The sequence below is a fragment of the Rhinolophus sinicus genome, chromosome 15 (genome assembly GCF_057876585.1).
Source record: "Rhinolophus sinicus isolate RSI-liver-muscle chromosome 15, RSI-T2T, whole genome shotgun sequence".
Taxonomy (NCBI): Eukaryota; Metazoa; Chordata; class Mammalia; order Chiroptera; family Rhinolophidae; genus Rhinolophus; species Rhinolophus sinicus.
The window spans coordinates 75,150,009-75,168,307 of record NC_142515.1 but is presented as its reverse complement, the minus strand read 5'-3'; the positions used below and the strand labels follow the sequence as shown (position 1 = coordinate 75,168,307).

General features: G+C 52.9%; 1 protein-coding gene across 5 annotated transcripts; it reads right to left on the bottom strand.

The window, feature by feature from the left end:
* Positions 1-186: 186 nt before the first annotated feature.
* On the bottom strand, positions 187-12,584 carry FSD1 (fibronectin type III and SPRY domain containing 1). Of its 5 annotated transcripts, none has more exons than XM_088792290.1 (14): positions 12,427-12,579; positions 11,659-11,869; positions 11,382-11,477; positions 11,031-11,162; positions 10,184-10,285; positions 8,559-8,581; positions 8,242-8,363; positions 7,457-7,666; positions 3,734-3,832; positions 2,765-2,924; positions 2,336-2,415; positions 761-1,012; positions 573-661; positions 187-480 (listed from the first exon to the last, which is right to left on the bottom strand). In XM_088792290.1, exons 3-14 carry the CDS (start codon positions 11,397-11,399, stop codon positions 370-372), a joined length of 1,398 nt encoding a protein of 465 aa, XP_088648416.1. In that variant the 5' UTR covers positions 11,400-11,477; positions 11,659-11,869; positions 12,427-12,579; the 3' UTR covers positions 187-369. The 5 variants fall into 5 exon arrangements, with proteins under 5 accessions (XP_088648416.1, XP_074193712.1, XP_019599583.1 ...); XM_074337611.2 differs by having other exon boundaries at positions 11,786-11,869; XM_019744024.3 differs by lacking the exon at positions 11,659-11,869 and having other exon boundaries at positions 12,427-12,584.
* Positions 12,585-18,299: the final 5,715 nt, after the last annotated feature.

Below are 18,299 nucleotides of genomic sequence, written 5' to 3'. Positions count from 1 at the left end.
ATGAGGGGTCCGTCGGATGTCTGCCTACAGCTGGCCCCATTTGGTCCCAAAGATCCTCACTCAGAAAAAATTGCCACCTGACTTTGCCAGAAAAGCCCATTTTACAGCTGGGAGAGCTGAGGTCCAGAGAGGGCCAGGGCACAGCCAGTGCCACCCAGCCCCAAAGAACCAGCAGCACTGCCTGGCCAGTGTTTGACCTTTATTAGGAAGTGAGGTGGGGAAGAGGGCCTGCCCCAGTGCCCGCTCCCTGTTGGTGACCCCATTAGGAGTTAAGGCTCCAAGCAGCAAGTTAGAGGGTGCCCGGCTGAAATAGCCAAGGCCTGGTAGCGGCCCCCAAAATCAGCCCGGCTGAGTGGGCGTTCCACTGGCCTAGGTGAGGCTGGTGTTGGAGCTGCTGGTGGCACTGCCTCGCTTCTGCAGGCATCGCACGGAACTGGGCACCTGCAGTCCTGTCGTCACCTGGAAGCTGCCACACCATACCTGGGGGACAGGGAAGGGAAAGGAGAGGCTTGGCAGCGAAGCCAGCACCCAGGGCCACCCTCTCCTATCCCAGGCCATGGAAAGGGCCTCACTGTGAAAGCAGGCAGCAGTGGCTGTGTGAACTTGGCCTTGAAGGTATGCAGCAGCTGTTTTGTGCGGGCGTTGTAGAAAGACAGGAGGCCTGGGTGGAGGGCAGAGCGACAGGGGACCAGTAAGAGGGTTTGCGGCAGAGAAACAGACAGACAGAGGTGGCTGGAGATGCCAGCTGGGGCTCAGTCACCTTGCTGGAAGTCGCAGTGCACGCCCAGGCAGTCAGGCACAGGGGCATCCAGCACCTTGGCCTTGTTGGCATGCTTGGCGGTGAAGCTGACCTGCAGCCAGTTGTTGATGTGCAGGCACCAGGACGCGGCCGTCTTGCCCAGCTGCTCAAAGCGGCCCAGGCTGCGGTAGGCCACGCCCACGCCGAATGCCTTGCTGTCTGGCTCGTAGCGCACCTCCCAGTAATGTTCCCCGCCATCAATCAGCGTGTCCCCTGTGGGGCGGGGTGGGCAGTGGGGACTGGGTAGAATAGGGTCCCGGGCGCTCTTCTCCATAAGGGTCAGCCACTCAGGTACCCCCCAGATCACAGTTACTTGGTCCCCAGCTATTCCTTCCAGGTATTCCCCACGCTTCAATTCCCTCTAGATACGAAGTCCAGATGTTCTCCAAGCTTCCACTAGTCCTTTCAGATTCCCTATAAGTCCAAGCTACTCCTTCCAGAAACTTCCAGGTCTTAGAAAATTCCTCCAGTTACTCCCCACGTTCAGCTACTCCTCAGTTCTTCCCAAAGCCTGGATAATCCCCGAACCCTTGCTCATGGCGAACTACATGTATTCCAACAGGTCTCAAGTCCTGGAGTCCAGACACTCCCTGGAACTCCAGACTCCTCCCTATTGCTTTCTGCGTCTAGATTCTTCCCAGGCCCCCAGCTCCTGGTGGAGAGCAGGTTCTCCCAGGCCTTAGCCCTGCCTGGGGTTCAGACACCCTCTAGAGCTCAGCCGATCCCTAAGTCCACATCCTTTCCAGACCCCTGGATCTAGATTCCCAGCCAGAACTGGTCTAGGCCCCTCTCAGGAGCTACACAGCTCCCTCTCAAATCTCAGCTACTCTACAGACCCCCACATCGCCCCCTGCTTCCTCCCCAAACCCCAACTCTGACCGTCCCAGGTGCTTCCCAGAAAATCTGAATCCTCCCTAGAACCGTCACTTCTCAGAGCTGAGCTCATCCCCAGAACCCAGCTACTCCCTACATTCATCCACCCACACCACCCCTGGCCCAATATTACTGACCCTACTGACCTCATAATACCTCAACCTCTTGTCTAAGCCCTTTTCTGGACAGTGGCAATTTCCCTAAACTCCAGTTCTTCATGGACTCCAGCTTATCTTTCACAAGATTTAATCACTCCCGTGGTGCTAACCACTTCTCTAATCCTAGCCATTCCCTCCACGTCTCCTACACCAGCTACTCTATCTGGCTCGTCCACACACCCTTAGCCTTGCTTCAGCTTCTCCATAAACCCAGCTGCTTTATAGGCAAGTATTCTTTCCAGCTATCTCCCAGATCCCAGCTATGCCCCAAGTCTCAGCTATTTGACAGACCCTAGGGAACCCCCCCTCCCAAGCTCCTGACCAGTCACTCCCCAATCCCTCCTCCCCAAACCTTCCTATCCCCCCAGCACAACAACAATACATGTTACTGGGACCATTCCCAGAAAAGTTTTGTTGATGGCTGCCTCAGTTTCCCGCCAAAGGAGTTTCCCCCCACTCTCCACCATCAGGGCCCTGACCTCCTCACATCTTCCTTGTTCCTTACCCAGCACCGTGTAGGACTCAGCTGTGAAGCGATCCCGTCCCCCGCGACCGGAGGGCATCCTCTTGGGAGACGGAGTACCTCTGTGGGTGGCAGGGAGGGGAGGGCTCACTTCAGTCCTCACCTCCCCCACAGAGGGCTCCCCTGGTCCACCCCAGCCTCTGTGGACTTTTCCTCAATCCCTGACAGTATTTGTTTCTTTTCATACACTGGGCCCCTCATGTCAGAACATGCCTATTCGCTTCCGCATTTGGAAAACTCCTATTCAAACATCAATAGCCAGTTCAAAGTCTCCTCTCCCTGGATTCACTATTTTGGCTCCCCAGCTCCATGTCCCTCCCTCCATCCCAGCGTTGACCACACTGAGTTGTGTGCCCATGTCCATCTTGATCTCCTCCAGCAGAGACTCAGGCAGGGGAGGGGGCAGGCTACCTGGCTGGGGAGTTGACGGGAGATGCCGTCCGCCCCTTGCCATCTTTCTCGCGAGCCTTGATATCTTGCACCTTTCCACCCATGGCGTCCCATTCCACGGAGAGGTCATCCACCCGCAGGTTCTGGTGGGATGTGGACGCATCCAGGCGGAACATGAACGCTGGGGCCGGGCAGACGCGGGAGTCACAGAGATGGGGAAACCCAGAGAGACACAGAGACAGAGAGAGACAGACAGTGACCAAGACAGACCATGACAGGGACAGAGAACAGAGAGACAAAGAAACAGAGACCAAAACATAGAGAAAGAGAACAACAGACAAAGGCTCAGAGACAGATACAGAGACGACAGGCAGAAAGACACCGAAAGGGACAAGAGGAGGAAGAATGGAGGGGGCAAACCATGCAGCTAGGGGAGTGAAGGCCAAGGGCTTCCTAAAGATTTCCCAGGTCTGGAGCCATTTTCAAACCACTTATGCTGCCCTGTGTTTCCATTGGGGATTAACCACAGGAAAGGGGCTAGGCTACAGCATGACATAATTAAGCTAGACTGCAGAAGGACTTCCTATCAGGGCATGCAAAGGTATCACTGTGGGAGGCTAAGAAATCTGTCTTCACTACTGATATACCCTCCCCAACTCTATAGAGCACTTATATATATTTTTGGGGGGGGGGGAAGAGAGAGAGTGCACGAAAGTGTGTGTGTGTGTGTGTGTGTGTGTGTGTGTGTGTGTCTAAAAACCATCCAGGTATAATGGGGTCAACTGCAAAAGTATAGGATAAAAGCAGGTTTATACTAGGCATGCAGGCTGAGGAATTCTACTGTGGACTGAACTCTGAGCTTCCTGGAAGCCAGGGCAAAAAGGACCACAGAACACTGATTAGAAGAGTCTCATTTCACACTAGTCCCCGGGGGCCCCAGGAGTGAAGGGTTATAGAGTCACAGCCAGGATAGCAGTAGGAGCCAGTCACCTGGTGTCTCCAGAGTCACTGGCTCAGAGAATTCGCCTGCAACTGCCTTATTACAGGCCTTCACACGGAAATTCATGTATTTCATGTCAAACTTGAGACCTAGGAGGCAACAGAGGATCTCAACATTGTGTACACTTTGAGTAATAGGTTAGAGGCCCCTGTGTCCCACAGTAATCCCACTGCCCCTCCTTCTAAGGAGCACCTTGTAAATGACATCTTATTCCTGAGAAACCATCCTTGCCCACATTCACCTGTGGAGCTATGTATTACTCGCCCCCAACCCAGACTGGCTAATCAGGATGCTTTATGACCCAATCATAGAGATTAGTTAAAGGATAGGCACATGACCCAAACTGGCCAATCAGAATCTGCCCTGGGACTTTAGCTGGTATTATAGGGAGCAGAGTCGCTGTTGTCTCTTGGCTGGCCAGCTAGGAGGAAGTGCCTCTTGGGAAAATTTGCCAGCTCATTTGGCTAGCCTCCTTGAGAATGCAGTCCCAAGTCAATAAGTGCAGGGAACAAAGGTGACCAAGTCACTTGCTGGAATCCCTGGATCAAGCCATGCCTGGTTACTTATTAAAGATTTTCCCTACGATGAGGATGTATTCACCCTCCCTTTCTGGTCTTTTCTGATTAGTTTCTTCCAATCTTAAAAATAAAAAGCAGCTATCAAGCTGTCTTCCCCCTCAAGTTAAACCTCTTTGGAGAGCTTAGGAACACCCTCCTTTCTGCTGCCTCACTCCCTCTCCCTCCTCTGGCCGTGTCAGTTCCATTTTGCAAGACTTTCTGGCTGACTACTCCTTCCCTTCTGGAACATACTCTTTCCTTGGTGGCCATGGCACTGCCCTCTCCTGGCTGCCCCCTCTGGTTATTCCCTCTCAGTCTTCTTTGCAGGCTCCTCCCTCCCTGACACCCTTAAATGTCAGGGTGGCTCAGTCTAGGATCCCTGGTCATCCTACTCTGCTCACTGTCCCTTTCTCGCCCTTCAGACACCATCCGTCCACCCATGGCTCCCACAGCCCAGCCTCTAGCCCTGACCACATGTCTAGGCATCTCCTGAGTGTTCCCCAGAGGATGCCCATTCTCTGGGCATCCCAAGCAGCACTCAGTATGCCCTTCTCTAATCCCTCCTTAGATCCTTTGCCCTCAGGACTAAGTCCCCATTCCTCCTCTCACCTCTCCCCAGAGACATTGCTCTCTGCATACTTAACTAGTTCCAGACACAAAGGCTCAGCATTCTGGCCTCTGAGCCCTCAATCAGGCTGTTTCTCTGCCTGCTCCCTCCAAACCCCCTTATTCTCTTTTGGGCCTCAGCCTGGCTGCCACCTCCTCCAGGTGCCCACCCAGACTGTCTCACCCTTCTTTGGATCCCCTTCCCTGAGTTCAGTGGTTTGTTCAGCAGCGCCATCTACTGCCCTGGAGCTAAGACTACCACCCAGAAGGCTGGGTTTCAAACATGGAACACATCTGACTACAGTCTAGACTCACTCACTGTGTGCCTCAATTTCCTTTTCTGCAAACCGGAAATCATATTCCCCATGCCGAGCAGGGTTCACATGAGGATGAGATGAGTCGAGGAATGGAGGTCATAAACACTCCACCCTCCAGTCTTTCCAAGCAATCAATGAGCTAGTAGGCGGATTGCAAATAGCCACACAGGTTATTTGCATAGGTGAACACATTCATATATATTCTCAATACTGCACACCTTTTGATGGATTCAACTTCCCGCCCTGAAGAACTCACTCACTAGTAATTCTGTAAAAAGTGAGAGAGCGTGGCTCTAAAGGAGATGCATGAGGAAGCCTGTGCCAGAGCAGATCTATACCGTGATTATGGTAGTGATGACGTGAATTTACAGGTGGGATAAAACTGCATATGGGAATACACATGCACACGTGCATGAAGGCATGTGACACTGGTGAAATGTGAATCAACACTGCAGAATACAGCCATGGCAGTTTCCTGGGTTTTGATATGGAACTATAGCTCTGTAAACTGCCACTACTGGAGAAAGCGGAGTATAGCCACACAATGGTCTATTATTCACCCTTAAAAAAGGAAGGAAGGGGCCGGCCTGATGGCTCAGGTGGTAAGAGCTCCACGCTCCTAACTCCGAAGGCTGCCGGTTCGATTCCCACATGGGCCAGTGGGCTCTCAACCACAAGGTTGTTGGTTCAACTCCTCGAGTCCCGCAAGGGATGGTGGGCAGCGCCCCCTGCAACTAAGATTGAACACAGCACCTTGAGCTGAACTGCCATTGAGCTCCCAGATGGCTCAGATGGTTGGAGCGCGTCCTCTCAACCACAAGGTTGGTGGTTTGACTCCCGCAAGGGATGGTGGGCTGCGCCCCCTGCAACTAGCAACGGCAACTGGACCTGGAGCTGAGCTGCGCCCTCCACAACTAAGACTGAAAGGACAACAACTTGAAGCTGAATGGCACCCTCCACAACTAAGATTGAAACTTGACTTGGAAAAGTCCTGGAAGTACACACTGTTCCCCAACAAAAAATCCTGTTCCCCTTCCCCAATAAAATCTTTAAAAATAAAAAAAAAAAAGGAAGGAAAATTCTGACCTGCTACAACACGGATGAACTTTGAGGACATTATGCTCAGTGAAAGAAGCCAGTGACAAAAGGACAGATACTATGTGATTCCACTCATAGGAGGTACTTAGAGCAGTAAAAATCACAGAGACGGGAAGTTGAATGATGGGTGCCAGCAGCTGCCAGAGGAGGAATGGGAAGTGAGTGTTTAATGCTGACAGAGTGTCAGTTTTGCAAGATGGAAAGTTCTGGAGATGATGGTGGGGACGGCTGTACAATGATGTGATTGCTTAATGTCACTGAGCTGGACACGCAAAAACAATGAAGATGGTAAATGTTATGTTTATGTGTATTGTACCATAATAAAAAAATGATTGGGGGGAAATGGGGTGTGTTTATTTTGATTCCCATGTAAAAAGGGTAAACCAATAGCTTCTCAGGCGCTCTTGCAGGCTGGTGGCTTTTCTTTCCTGCAATTAGCATGCTCATTATTAACCATATATGCTAATTATATACAAGGAACAAGCTGATTACAGCCCAAGAACTGTGATGCTAGTTATGTTGTCAGCAAGGCCCTCCCTGCCCCAGAGGGTTTCCCTGGCTCAGGACGGCTTCTTAAACTCATTAGGGACCAGCCACCTCTTCCTTTATCAGACCCCGCCTACCAGCCGGGTGGAGTCCCCCAGGCCTTCTGCTTTCTTGTAACTGATAAGGAAATGCCCAAATACCAGCAGGAAGGCCCCAGAACGCCAGCTCCAAGAGGTTGTTCACTCTGCTTACTAATACACGGACAGCACCTAGTACACTGTAGGTGCTCAATAAACTAGGATGACCAAACGAATGCTGGAGAGCAGAAATAAGACATGGATGGACGGTGCCTTCTCCCCACTGTACCTCAGGTCCCTCATCTGTAAAGTGGTGATGATAAGCCTGCCTATTGACGTGTGAAACACTGAGCACACGGTAAGCCCACAATAAGTGGTGCAGCGGCTGTCATCAGTATCACTTCCGTTATTATTACCTCCTGCTACTCCTGATCAGTGCAGCCAGGCTCTTCTCACACCCCATGAGTTTTAGGGATTGTCCTGAAACCCCCAGTTGGCTGATGGGAAAACAGGAGCCAGCAGGGAGCTGACGGGCATCGGGTGGGTTGGCAGCTGGGCTGAGCCGCCCTTACCTGTCAGGGTGTACTCTGACTGCCGGATGCCCTCGACGACCATCCAGGGCTGGTCCTCCTTGAGACGGGGCGGGCCCTCGAAGTTCGTGCGCCGGTACTCCAGCACGTAGTGGTCAATCTTGCTGTCCTCATCTGGCATGCGCCACACTAGGGTCACACAGTTGTCTGCCACCAAGGACTCGGCCAGGTCGATCACTGGGGCGCTGGGGACTGCCCAGGACAGAAGGGAGAGGGAGGTCAGGGTTCTGCAGCCACAGGCATAGGGGCTTTGCTGGAGCCCAGCTCACATGACAGACCTTCGAAGGGCTGGGGCTACCTCTGGATCCCAGGCATGGAGCCTGGGTGGTGAAGTCTCTTCAGCGGTCCACCAAAGGGTGGGGGGTGGGGGCAGAGCTTTTTCAGGGTTCAACCAACAAAGGCTGAGCATTCTCAGGATTCCACCATTTACAAGTAGAACATTTCCAGAATTCGTTGCCAATTGAGGGCCTGGCCTTCACGGGACATTACCCCCTGATGGGTGGGGCCTTTTAGGGCTCCACCCAGAGGTGTGGCCTCCTCATGGCACCAGCGGTCTTTCTCATGGCTCCACCCACAGGGGTGGGGTATTCTCGTGGCTCTACCCACAGGGGAGGGGCATTCTCATGGCTCCACCCAGGGGCAGGGCCTTCTGGGGTTTCCAACCCTGGCTGTCAGCCTTACTCCAGGCCTTGTCTCAGGGCACCCCCAACCCGTACTCCCAAGTGGTTTCCCTGAAACCCGGGCCCTCCAGCGAGTTCCCCTCTCACCAGGTAGGAACTTGAGTGCCTGTAGCATCCTCCTCTCCTGTGCAAAGTCCACCATGAGGTGACTCATGTTGTCGCTGACCTTGGCTTTCAATGACAGCCGGAAGGCGGGGGCCATTGTTACACTACAAGGAAGGAGGTGGAGGCAGCCTGCTGGCAGGCATCTCGGGTAAACCCAGGCCTGATCCTCCAAGGTGTGTGTGGGACCCCCTCCCCGTTGTTCTGGTCCAGTGCTCTGGGCCAAGGGACCCTCACCTGCGCGTCCCCACCTTCATACCAGAGGCAGGGCACTAGGGTGGGGGCCACATCCAGTATCTTACCCATCTTTGATTTGCTTGGCAGCCTAGAAAGAGGAACAGAATAAAATTCAAAGAGTTGTCTCAACTGAATAAGAAAACCACTGTACAGACAGGAAGACTGACACCCAGCATGGCAACCATTTGCCAAAGTTCCCCCAACACTGGGACAGAAACCCTTGGCTGTGCCCCAAAAGGATGGGGGGCAAAGGCAGGCTTCCACCCACCATCCGCACCCCCTGCACAGTGCCCAGAACATATAGTTGGCAGACTTAGCAAATAAAAATATAGGACACTCAGTTAGTTTGCATTTCAGATCAACAATGAATGATCTTTTTAGTATATGCGTAAGTATGTCCTATCCTTTATTTGGGACATACATTGTACAGTGAGTCCTCATTCAACGTTGCCTATAGATTCTTAGAAACTATGACTGTAAGTGAAACGACGTGTAATGAAACCAACTTTACCACAGGCTAATTGATATAAACAAAAGTTAAGTTCCTACGCATGTCTGTGATCACAAAAACATCATCAAACTTCTAAATAAAGACCCCAAACAAACACTTCTAATATTAAGCATTGAAATAGGGGGTGGCCGGATGACTCAGTTGGTTAGAGCATGTGCTCTTAACAACAAATTTGCAGGTTCAACTCCCGCATGGGATGTTGGGCTGCGCCCCTTGCAACTAAGATTGAAAATGGTGATTGGACTTGGAGCTGAGCTGCGCCCTCGACAAGTAAATTGAAGGGCAACGACTTGACTTGGAGCTGATGGGCCCTCGAAAAAACACACTGTTTCCCAATAAAGTCCTGGAAATACACACTATTCCCTTTCCCCCAATAAAATCTTTAAAAAAAAAGAAAGGAAATAAATGTGAGCTCTACAGACATTTACGAGTAAGAAAGATGAATAAAAACAAGTAAGAGAATGATTTTCCAACCTGCTGATTCCAGCTTAGGGTTGTGAGTGGCTGGAGCCTTTCCTGGCAGCTCAGGGTGCCAGGCAGGAACCCACCCTGGACAGGACGCCCTTCCATCAGGGCCCCTCACCCACACCCACTCACACTGGGGCAATGTAGACACGCCAATTCACCTCATCTGCACAGCTTTGGGACATGACAGGAAACCGGAGTCCCCGGAGAAAACCCACACCGACGTGGGGAGAGTGTGCAGTCCACACAGTGGCCCATGCCAAGGATCCATTTTCTTTCTCATCAACGTTATAATGAAATGACATTGAACGAAACAAGGTTATTCGAGGACCTGCTGTACTAAATATTGCACAGGATATGTTGTACTAAAAAATTGTTCATTGCTAAATTTGAATTGCAGATAAATACAAATAAATATTTGAGTATAAATATGTCCCATGCAACATATCAGAAATACTTACACTAAACACTTGCATGGGATATACTTATACTAAAAAAATTATTAATTGTTAAGTTGGAATTTCAGATCAACAACAAATAATTTTTTTTAGTATAAGTACGTCTTACGCGATCTTTGGGACACACTTATACTAAATATTGCATGGGCCAAACTTACACTAAAAAATTTTTTGTGGTAGATCTGAAATGCCGATTTAACTAGGTGTCCTGTATTTCATCTGGCAGTCCTACCAAGATGGCCTCCGAGGTCCCCACCTGAGGAAAGTCCTCGCTGTCCGTGGCCTGCAGGGTCTGGTTGGCCATCTCCAGAAGCTCCTCAGAGCTCTCCAGGGCCCGCGTGCAGGCAGCCAGCTGGTTCTGCGGGCGGCATGGCACTGAGGGAGGACACACCTCACCCCAGTGCATCTAAGCCTCCCAGGCCTCCCACCTTCAGGATCCAGGGTACCATGCCCTTCTCCAGCTCCAGGAGGGAGATGGAGGCTGGAGGGAGGCGAGGCATTGCTCCTGGCACTGCATCAGAATCACCTGGGGATCCTTTACTGAAAAACTCACATGCTCAGGCTATACCTGAGCCCCAGGGCTCCACATTCCCTCGGCATTGGGACAGGAATCAGGGGATATCAGGAAGTTGCCCAGGAGGTTTCAATGCAGCCCCAGTGATCCCAGCTTGGAGTCTGAGGTCCCACAAGAGCCATGGGGGGTGTTTGGCCATCAGATTTGGGGGACCAGTGGGAAGGGCTGAGAAACTGGAGGCGCTGGGTGAGGATAGGAAAGAGGAACGGCCAGATGTGGGGGTGTGGCTGTGGTGATGGAGAAGAGGGGGCGGATGGAACAGGGGATTAAGAGGGAGAGCAGGTGGATGGGGGGTTTGATGGGTCATGGCCAGGGAGGGTACAAGCAAGAGACCAGGGAAAGAGGAGGTGAGGCCAACCACACCAGGGTGTCTGGCTCTGGACACTGGGGACATTTGGGGGCATCTCCAAGAATGGGAGCAGGAAAAGGAGGTTTGGAGGAAGACATGAGACCAGCTGGGCTCTGTTGAGTCTGAGGGGCGCAGTGGGGGATGGCGACTGGGCGGGGGCCTGGGAGAATCCACACACACCTGCAGCTCATAGGTGCGGCTGGCGCGGTCCTGCTTTATCTTCATGAGCATCCCCTCCTTCAACTCCTCCAGGAGGGAGAAGAGGGACTGGAACTCCGCCTCCAGGTCCTCCTGCACCTTGGCTGAGTTTGCCTTGGAGAGACATTTTGGGGTTGAAATGGCCAGGATTGGCCAAAGCCCATGTTCAAATGGGGAAACTGAGGTCCGGACTTGGCAGCCAGGCTCAGAATCCCCTGGGCATAAGCAGCAATAGGTAAGCTCATAGGACTACCCCTTCTTCCTCCCTTTCCATCCACCTGCCCAAGATCTCCCTGCCCTCCTCCCTCCCTCCTGGGGGGGTGTGGTCCTCACCTCCACATTCAGTAGCATCTGCTTGAGGGAGTAGATAAAACTCTGAATTTCTTCATTCTTCACAGCCAGCGTTGTGATGATCTTCCGCAGAGCCTCCTGCCCCCACAGGAAGCGCACACACACACAAGCAGGGCCAGTAAGCCCCCCAGGCTGGCCCAGCTCCCCCATCTGGTTCTCCCCCTCCCCCCTCCAGGGATCCAAGGAGATGTGGGGCCACTGTGCCAATGAGTTTGGGCACCCGCCACGAGGCAGGCCCTGGGCAAAGCTCTGGCCCTACCTTCCCTCACCCGGCAGGTGGGCACCGTGAGGATGCCCATTTTACAGGAGAGGAAACTGAGGCGCAGAGAAAGACTCTCAGGAAGAGACAGACCCTGGGCCGGAGCACAAAGCCTTCAACCAGGTACCTATATCCTGAGGGCGGGGCATAATCCGGGATGAGGCGAAAGAAAACCCCAGAGGAAGATGATGCCCGCAGAAAATGGGCTAACCTGGGAAAGGATTAGCAAGGAGAAAGGAGGAACCTGAGGAGAAAGGGGTGCCAGAGAGCCCAGGTAAGTGGGGAGAAGGGGAGGTCTGGGGGAGGAAATGCCTGGAGGGGAGGAGGCGGCCTGGAAGGACCCTGCTGGGGCCTGTAGCTTTGACCCAAGCCTCGGACGGGTCTCTTTTCTGGGAGCGCAGGGTCGGAGGGGTCATCGGTGCTGAGCTGATGGGGCGTCTCGGGGGCAGGGTGGGGCGGGGGCCGGGACACCTGGTCCGCAGTCCAGACGAAAGGCGTGGGGGATGGGGTCACGGTTGTGTCCGGGATACCAGGTGGAGGTGGGGGAAGTGGAGGGGATGCGCTTGGACCCAGGCTAAGATGATGGGGTGTCTGGGCGAAGTTGAGGGGCTGCATCCCGAATGGGGGGGACTAGACGACCGGGTTGTGGCGGGGGTGGGGCCTCGACCGCAGAGAAGCTAGAGGCGGGGGCGGGGGTGGGGAGGGCGCTGCGGCATCACCTGGTCCCCTCCCCTTGGGTACCCTCGCCGCGTCCCGTCCCGGTCCTACCCTCTGGTCCTCCATAGCTGCAGCCCAGCTCGTCCCAGCCCTGCTCGCGGGACCCGCTCTCTCTTCTAGTCCCCGAGCTGCTTTGCCGCTGCCTGGAGCCAATAGCCCGCCGAGCCCTCGCCGCCGCAGCCGCGCCCCCAGTCAGCGCTCCATCACTGACCGCAGCGCGCAGGCGCGCCGCCGCGCGGCAGGCTGGGAAATGTAGTCCTGTGCTGGGGTCGCCGAGAGACAGAACCCCCACCCCCAGACCTGGGATGTACCAAGCCACATTGGTAATGATGGCTGAGCAGCAGAGAGCCTGAAGCTGGGAGGCAGGATGCCTGGGTTCGACCTCCTGGCCCTGCCGGTGACCTAGAACCCATCCCTAGTCCTCCTGGTGCCTTAATCTCCCCACTTGATCTGTCACGCTGCTGCTCAAACTGGATTTCTACCATCCTACCCACCCCACTGCCCCCGAGATCTGGCCCCTGACTTATTAACAAGCCTTGCATTTACTGAAAAGCCAAGGCCTTTTTCCCAAGTGGATGTTCAGCCTTCCAATGCCTTAAGTCCCTCCTCATGTCACAACTGAACTCCTATACATCCCACAAAGCCCCAGGCTCTCACATCTCCTCCACAAGCTTCCCTGACCACACAGAATCCACAGGGCTAGGAATATCTTCTGCGTCAGCCTGGGACTGAATCTATCCAAATTCTCTAGCATTGGCTCTCATCAGAGGGTGGGGGAAGGTGGAGCTCTGGGAAGTCCAAAGGAGAGGGAAGGACTAGGCAGGGGGAGGCTGGAAGGCTGTGTGTGTCTGCTGGGGAGATGTGGGCAGACAGCCATCTCAGAGGCCTCCCTGTGGTTGATAAAAACTCTTCAAAGGACACAGGCGCTCTTCCTTCTAGATGGGAAAGGACATCACAGTGTGGTTGAGGCCTAGGGGTCTGCCCCCTCCTCCTAGGGGGTACTGTGAGCCCCTGGGGTGACAGCTGTAGGTTTTGGGGGAGCCTATGAACCCTCTCAACTGAGCCCCTAAACTTCTCTCTAGGCTGTGGGGTCAGAGAAACCCCCACATCTGTCGTGGGACCCAAAGCCCACAGCAGAAATCCATGCCTCTGACCCTCAAAGGAAGACATTTTGGGGGCAAATCACTGAAGCTGGATTCTGCTATTCAGTCCACCACTGCTCCCCACCCCCATACTGCATCACCTGCCCTTCCAATGTAAGTAAGGAAGACATGGAGGAAGGGTATTGAAGGCAGAGGGAACAGCCTGTGAAAAGGTCCCCAGAACTCAGGTTTTTATGTAGTCTTCCAGAAAGATTTCCATTCACTGGGACACATTATCCACACTCACATATGCATGCTGCCTTTCAGATTAAAAAAAAAAACTTTGGGGAAACTGAGGCAAAATGTGGCAGAAAGTGGAGCCCCAGGTAGCGCTGGCCACCAGACGTCTGCCCATCTGGCCTGGGTGTCATATATGCCTCTGTGGCTAGGGAGGAGATTATAGCAGGAAGTCTGTTAAATGGGAGGGGGGGAAAGAGGTGGCGGGACACCAGCCGGGAGAGGGGTCCCGATGGACCAGGAATGGGGTCCCTGGGCACAGCACTGGTCCTCCTGTTGCAGTTCTTGGGTTAGTACTTGGGCCTCTCTCTCCTCTGCACCCCCTCCTGTTGTGCATCACCCCAGCTGCCTGTCCTCTCACTGAGAGTCCCTCTAAACCTTGTATCTCTGCTCTGCCAAGTAGGGCCTGTCTCTCTGACACTCAGAACCTTAGGAAGGTTGAAGGAGTCTAGCAAGGCTCCTCAGAGGAGGCCCCTAGGATAAAATTCAAAGCATGACATACATACTAGCCTTGTGTGACTGGTTTCTCATCTCTACCTGCCTCTACATTCCCTCTCTCCCCTTTGGCCCGCCTGCTGGCTTGTCTTTCTTTTCTTTTTTCCATCACAGTCAGCTTGATTTCACCTCTGGGCCTTTGCACATACTGTTCCATCTGCCTGAAATTCTCTTCCCTGGATCTCATCTCTAGCATCAATCCCATTGTGTCTCAAATGCCAGGAGCTTAACACAAACTCACCCCTTCTGGGGAACCTAACAGGTGCCCAAAAGCAAACTCTTTTTTTTTTTTTTCTTTTTTTTTAAGATTTTATTGGGGAAGGGGAACAGGACTTTATTAGGGAACAGTGTGTACTTCCAGGACTTTTTCCAAGTCAAGTTGTTGTCCTTTCAGTCTTAGTTGCAGGGGGCACAGCCCACCATCCCTTGTGGGACTCGAGGAATTGAACTGACAACCTTGTGGTTGAGAGCCCACTGGCCCATGTGGGAATCGAACCAGCAGCCTTTGGAGTTAGGAGCATGGAGCTCTAACCGCCTGAGCCACCGGGCCAGCCCCCAAAGCAAACTCTTTCTTTCTACTCAGTCCTCTTCTTCCCTCAGCATCCCTCATCTTGCCCCAAAGTCAAAGCCATTCACACAATCCCTTAGGCTTAAATCTTGGGAATCCACCATCATTCCTCTTTTCCTCTCCCCCAATTCAGTTCTTCTTGCAGTTCTTCTGGGAGCTACCTGCAAAATCTATTCAGACTCTGATCACTTCTCTCCAGGGTCTGTCCCCCATTACTGATCACATGGACACTCATCTCCTGGTCGCCCTTGATGCTCCTTGTTGCACGCCACAGTCTGTTCTCACCATGCAGTCACAATCGTTTTAAAACTTAAATTGGACCACATTTCCTTCCTGCTCTGCTAGGATCTCATCACACTTAGATTAAAAAGCAAACTGCCCCCATCCCCTCATCTCCACCTCCCCACCCCCACCAAACCCTACCCTGTGCCCTGCAATGCTTTATATAATGCGTCTCCTGCTGACCTCCCTGTCCTCACCTCCTCCCTCTCCCCCTTGATCTCCCTGCTCCAGCGACATGGACCTTCTTGCTGTTTCTCCAACACACCAGGCACAGTTCAGCCTCAGGACCTTTTCACAGGCTGTTCCCTCTGCCTTCAATACTCTTCCTCCATATCTTCCTTACTTACCAGGACTGGCGACTTCTTATGGTTTAGAACCTTGCTCTACTGTCACCTCCCCTGAGAGGCCTTCCCTGACTACCCTCAATAAGTAGATTCTCTCTCACCTTCCTTATCCTCTATCACCACTCCCAGTTCCTTTCCTCAATCACGATTCTCATTTCATGACTTCCTGTGTCTCTCTTTGTCCCCGGACCATTAGCTCTAGGAGGGCAGGGATATTTGTCTGTCTTGGCCACCTCCATGTCCGTGTCCGAGGTGTCCAGAACAAGGCACACACAAAGTGACATTTGTGTGGCTGAGAGCTGGACATATCATAAACTCCATCGTGAAATTTCATAAGTGCCGACTTATACCCATTTCACAGATGAGGTCACTGAGCCTCAGCAAGAAAAAGTGACCTTGTAAAGCTCATACGGACAGCAAAGTTTTAACCTCTTGCTGCCTTCCCCCTGCAGGCTCACTCAAGGAGTAAGCCTCCCCGCCACCCACACACTCTAAGAAAGGATTCACTCACCTCTTCTGCCTCTAGCCTGCAAAGAGCCAGAGGCCTGAGTGTGCAGCAGGGGCCCACATTCAGTTGAGGCAGTTGAGGCAGGACAGCCAGGTGACCATCCTCATGGCTCTTCACAGCTACCACCCCCCCACACTCACACTCTCCTGAATTCTAGCAGCATAGATCCATTTGGTCTGGTTTCCAATTTTATTTAAATGGAATCATAGAGTATATTCTCTTTTGCATCTGACTTCTTTTGTTGCATGCAAGGTCTGGAAGATTCATCCATGTAAGTGCACGTAACCGAGGTTTGTTCTCTTTCCTTGCTGTAGAGTATTCTACCATGTCACTCCACTGCCCTTTATCATCCAGCTTCCTATCGATGGGCATTTGGGCAGCTTCTGGTTTTTGGCTATTGTGAACAAGGCGGCAGGGAACAATCTAGAATGTGTCTTTTGGTCAACATGTACACATTTCTGTTGTACTTAGGACAATTCCAGAGTTTGAACCACAAAATAGAATGTTGTAGTTCTAGTATCCTAGGGCCATAAAATTCTTGGCTCTTAGAACTATAGCATTTGTTCTCAAGGGGAATGTCATCCTAAGGAGGTAAAAACTGGTTATTGGGGAGCAAAGAAAATCTTACTCTTTCTATGTGTAAAGCATATAGTATATAAACAGATTTACAGTATATCTGTGGTATTAAAATTTCATGGGGGAACAAATTAAGATTTGTAAAGTCTCCTAAAGGGGGTGCCAATGAAAAAAGGTTGCGAAACACTGAAATAAAGGAATGAACGATTCTAGAATCTTAGAACTGCAGTATCTTAAACACTTTAAATAGATAGACTCTTAGAATTTTGCAATCTCAGAGTAAGAGCAGAGAATCCTAGAATCCAGAATTGAAAGCCATTGACTCTCAAAGCTGGAAGGAACTTTCCAGGTAGCTGCACGGAGGGTAGATGGTTCCAAGCTAACTGCCTCATTTTACAGAAGAGAAAACTGAGGCCTAGAGAGGGTCAACACGTGACACACACAAGCCAGTGATACAGCCGGCTTTCTCTTAAGCCTGGCTCATACTTCCCCCACTCTGGATGACACCCCTTGTGGGGACAGTCCCAGAGAGCAGTTTCCAGGCTCTCGACCTCACGTGGAAAGGTGCTGGCCCGGGTAGTAGGTGGCCATCAGCTGTGACTGGTTGGCCATCAGCTGTAACCAGTTAGCCATTAGCCACTGATGTAACTGCCGTGGCTATGTTGGTGGTTGGTTGGCAGAGAAGTAGATGGCAGGCTGCTGATTGCACATAGTGTGGCTCCTGCTTCCTGTGTCTCCAACCCCGCCGCCAGCAAGAATATAGTGGTATGCCTCCCCTATCTATGGCTCCGTTCGCGTTCCTTTTTGTCCTCACCATGTCCTGTGATTTTGAGCGGGGAGCAGGACTAGAGGCCCTGCATGATACCCCTGTATGGGCTAAAACTTGAGCGGGGGCAGGAGACCCAAGCCGACCCAAGCAGGGCTGCTCTCTTAGTGGCTTGTGACGGCCAGCCCCCATCAGGCAGAATGGGCCACCACCCTGGCTTCCAGCCCCAAGACCTGTCGTTTGCTATCCAGCTGGCAGGACCCGCCCACTGCCTGCCTCCAGGGAGGTGTTGTGGCCTTCCTGACGCTTCCCCACCCTTCCAGTGAAGAGGGGGCTGTGCAATTAGCGGAGGCACCAGGCGGTGAGTTGTTGGCAGCTGTGAGGGAGCAGGCAGGCGGGGGTCCAGCTCTGCACAGCTGGCTTTCCCACCCGGGAGTAGCTGCTCCGTAGCCCCCCAGGGACCGCTGCCTGCGTTGGAACCCGCAAGATGAAGGAGTTGGGGGTGTTGGGCTTCAGCTTAGTCACAGCAGGAGCCTTTGCTAGGGTTCATGTCAATTGTACAAACCTGGGAGCGCGTCCCCACTCTGCCACTCAAGTGATCTGGGCAAGTAACTTGACCCTTGGTGATCAAGGTGATGGAGGTCATGGTGAGGGTGACGGAAAAACTCCAGTTGGCCGTTGTTCCACAATAACCCAGCAAGACAGGAATGTTAGCCTCGTTTTTCTGAAGAGGAAGCAGGTTCAGAGCAAGCACCGGCTGCCCTAACTCACCCAGCATGGCAGCGACAGAGACCTTGAGATTCCACACGGGGTGGGGGGGCTCTGACCCTGAAGGGTGCAGGAGGCTGGACTCAAAGGCGATCTCCCCAAGATACAGGTTTCTTCTCTGCAGGGAGCCGGCTACCGTCCCAGAACCGGCTTCCCAGTGCGCCCCGCCCTCACGTCCCTCCTCCGGCCCCGCCCTTGCGCCCTGTGTCCCGCCCCCGTCAGACTGCCCACTCCCCCT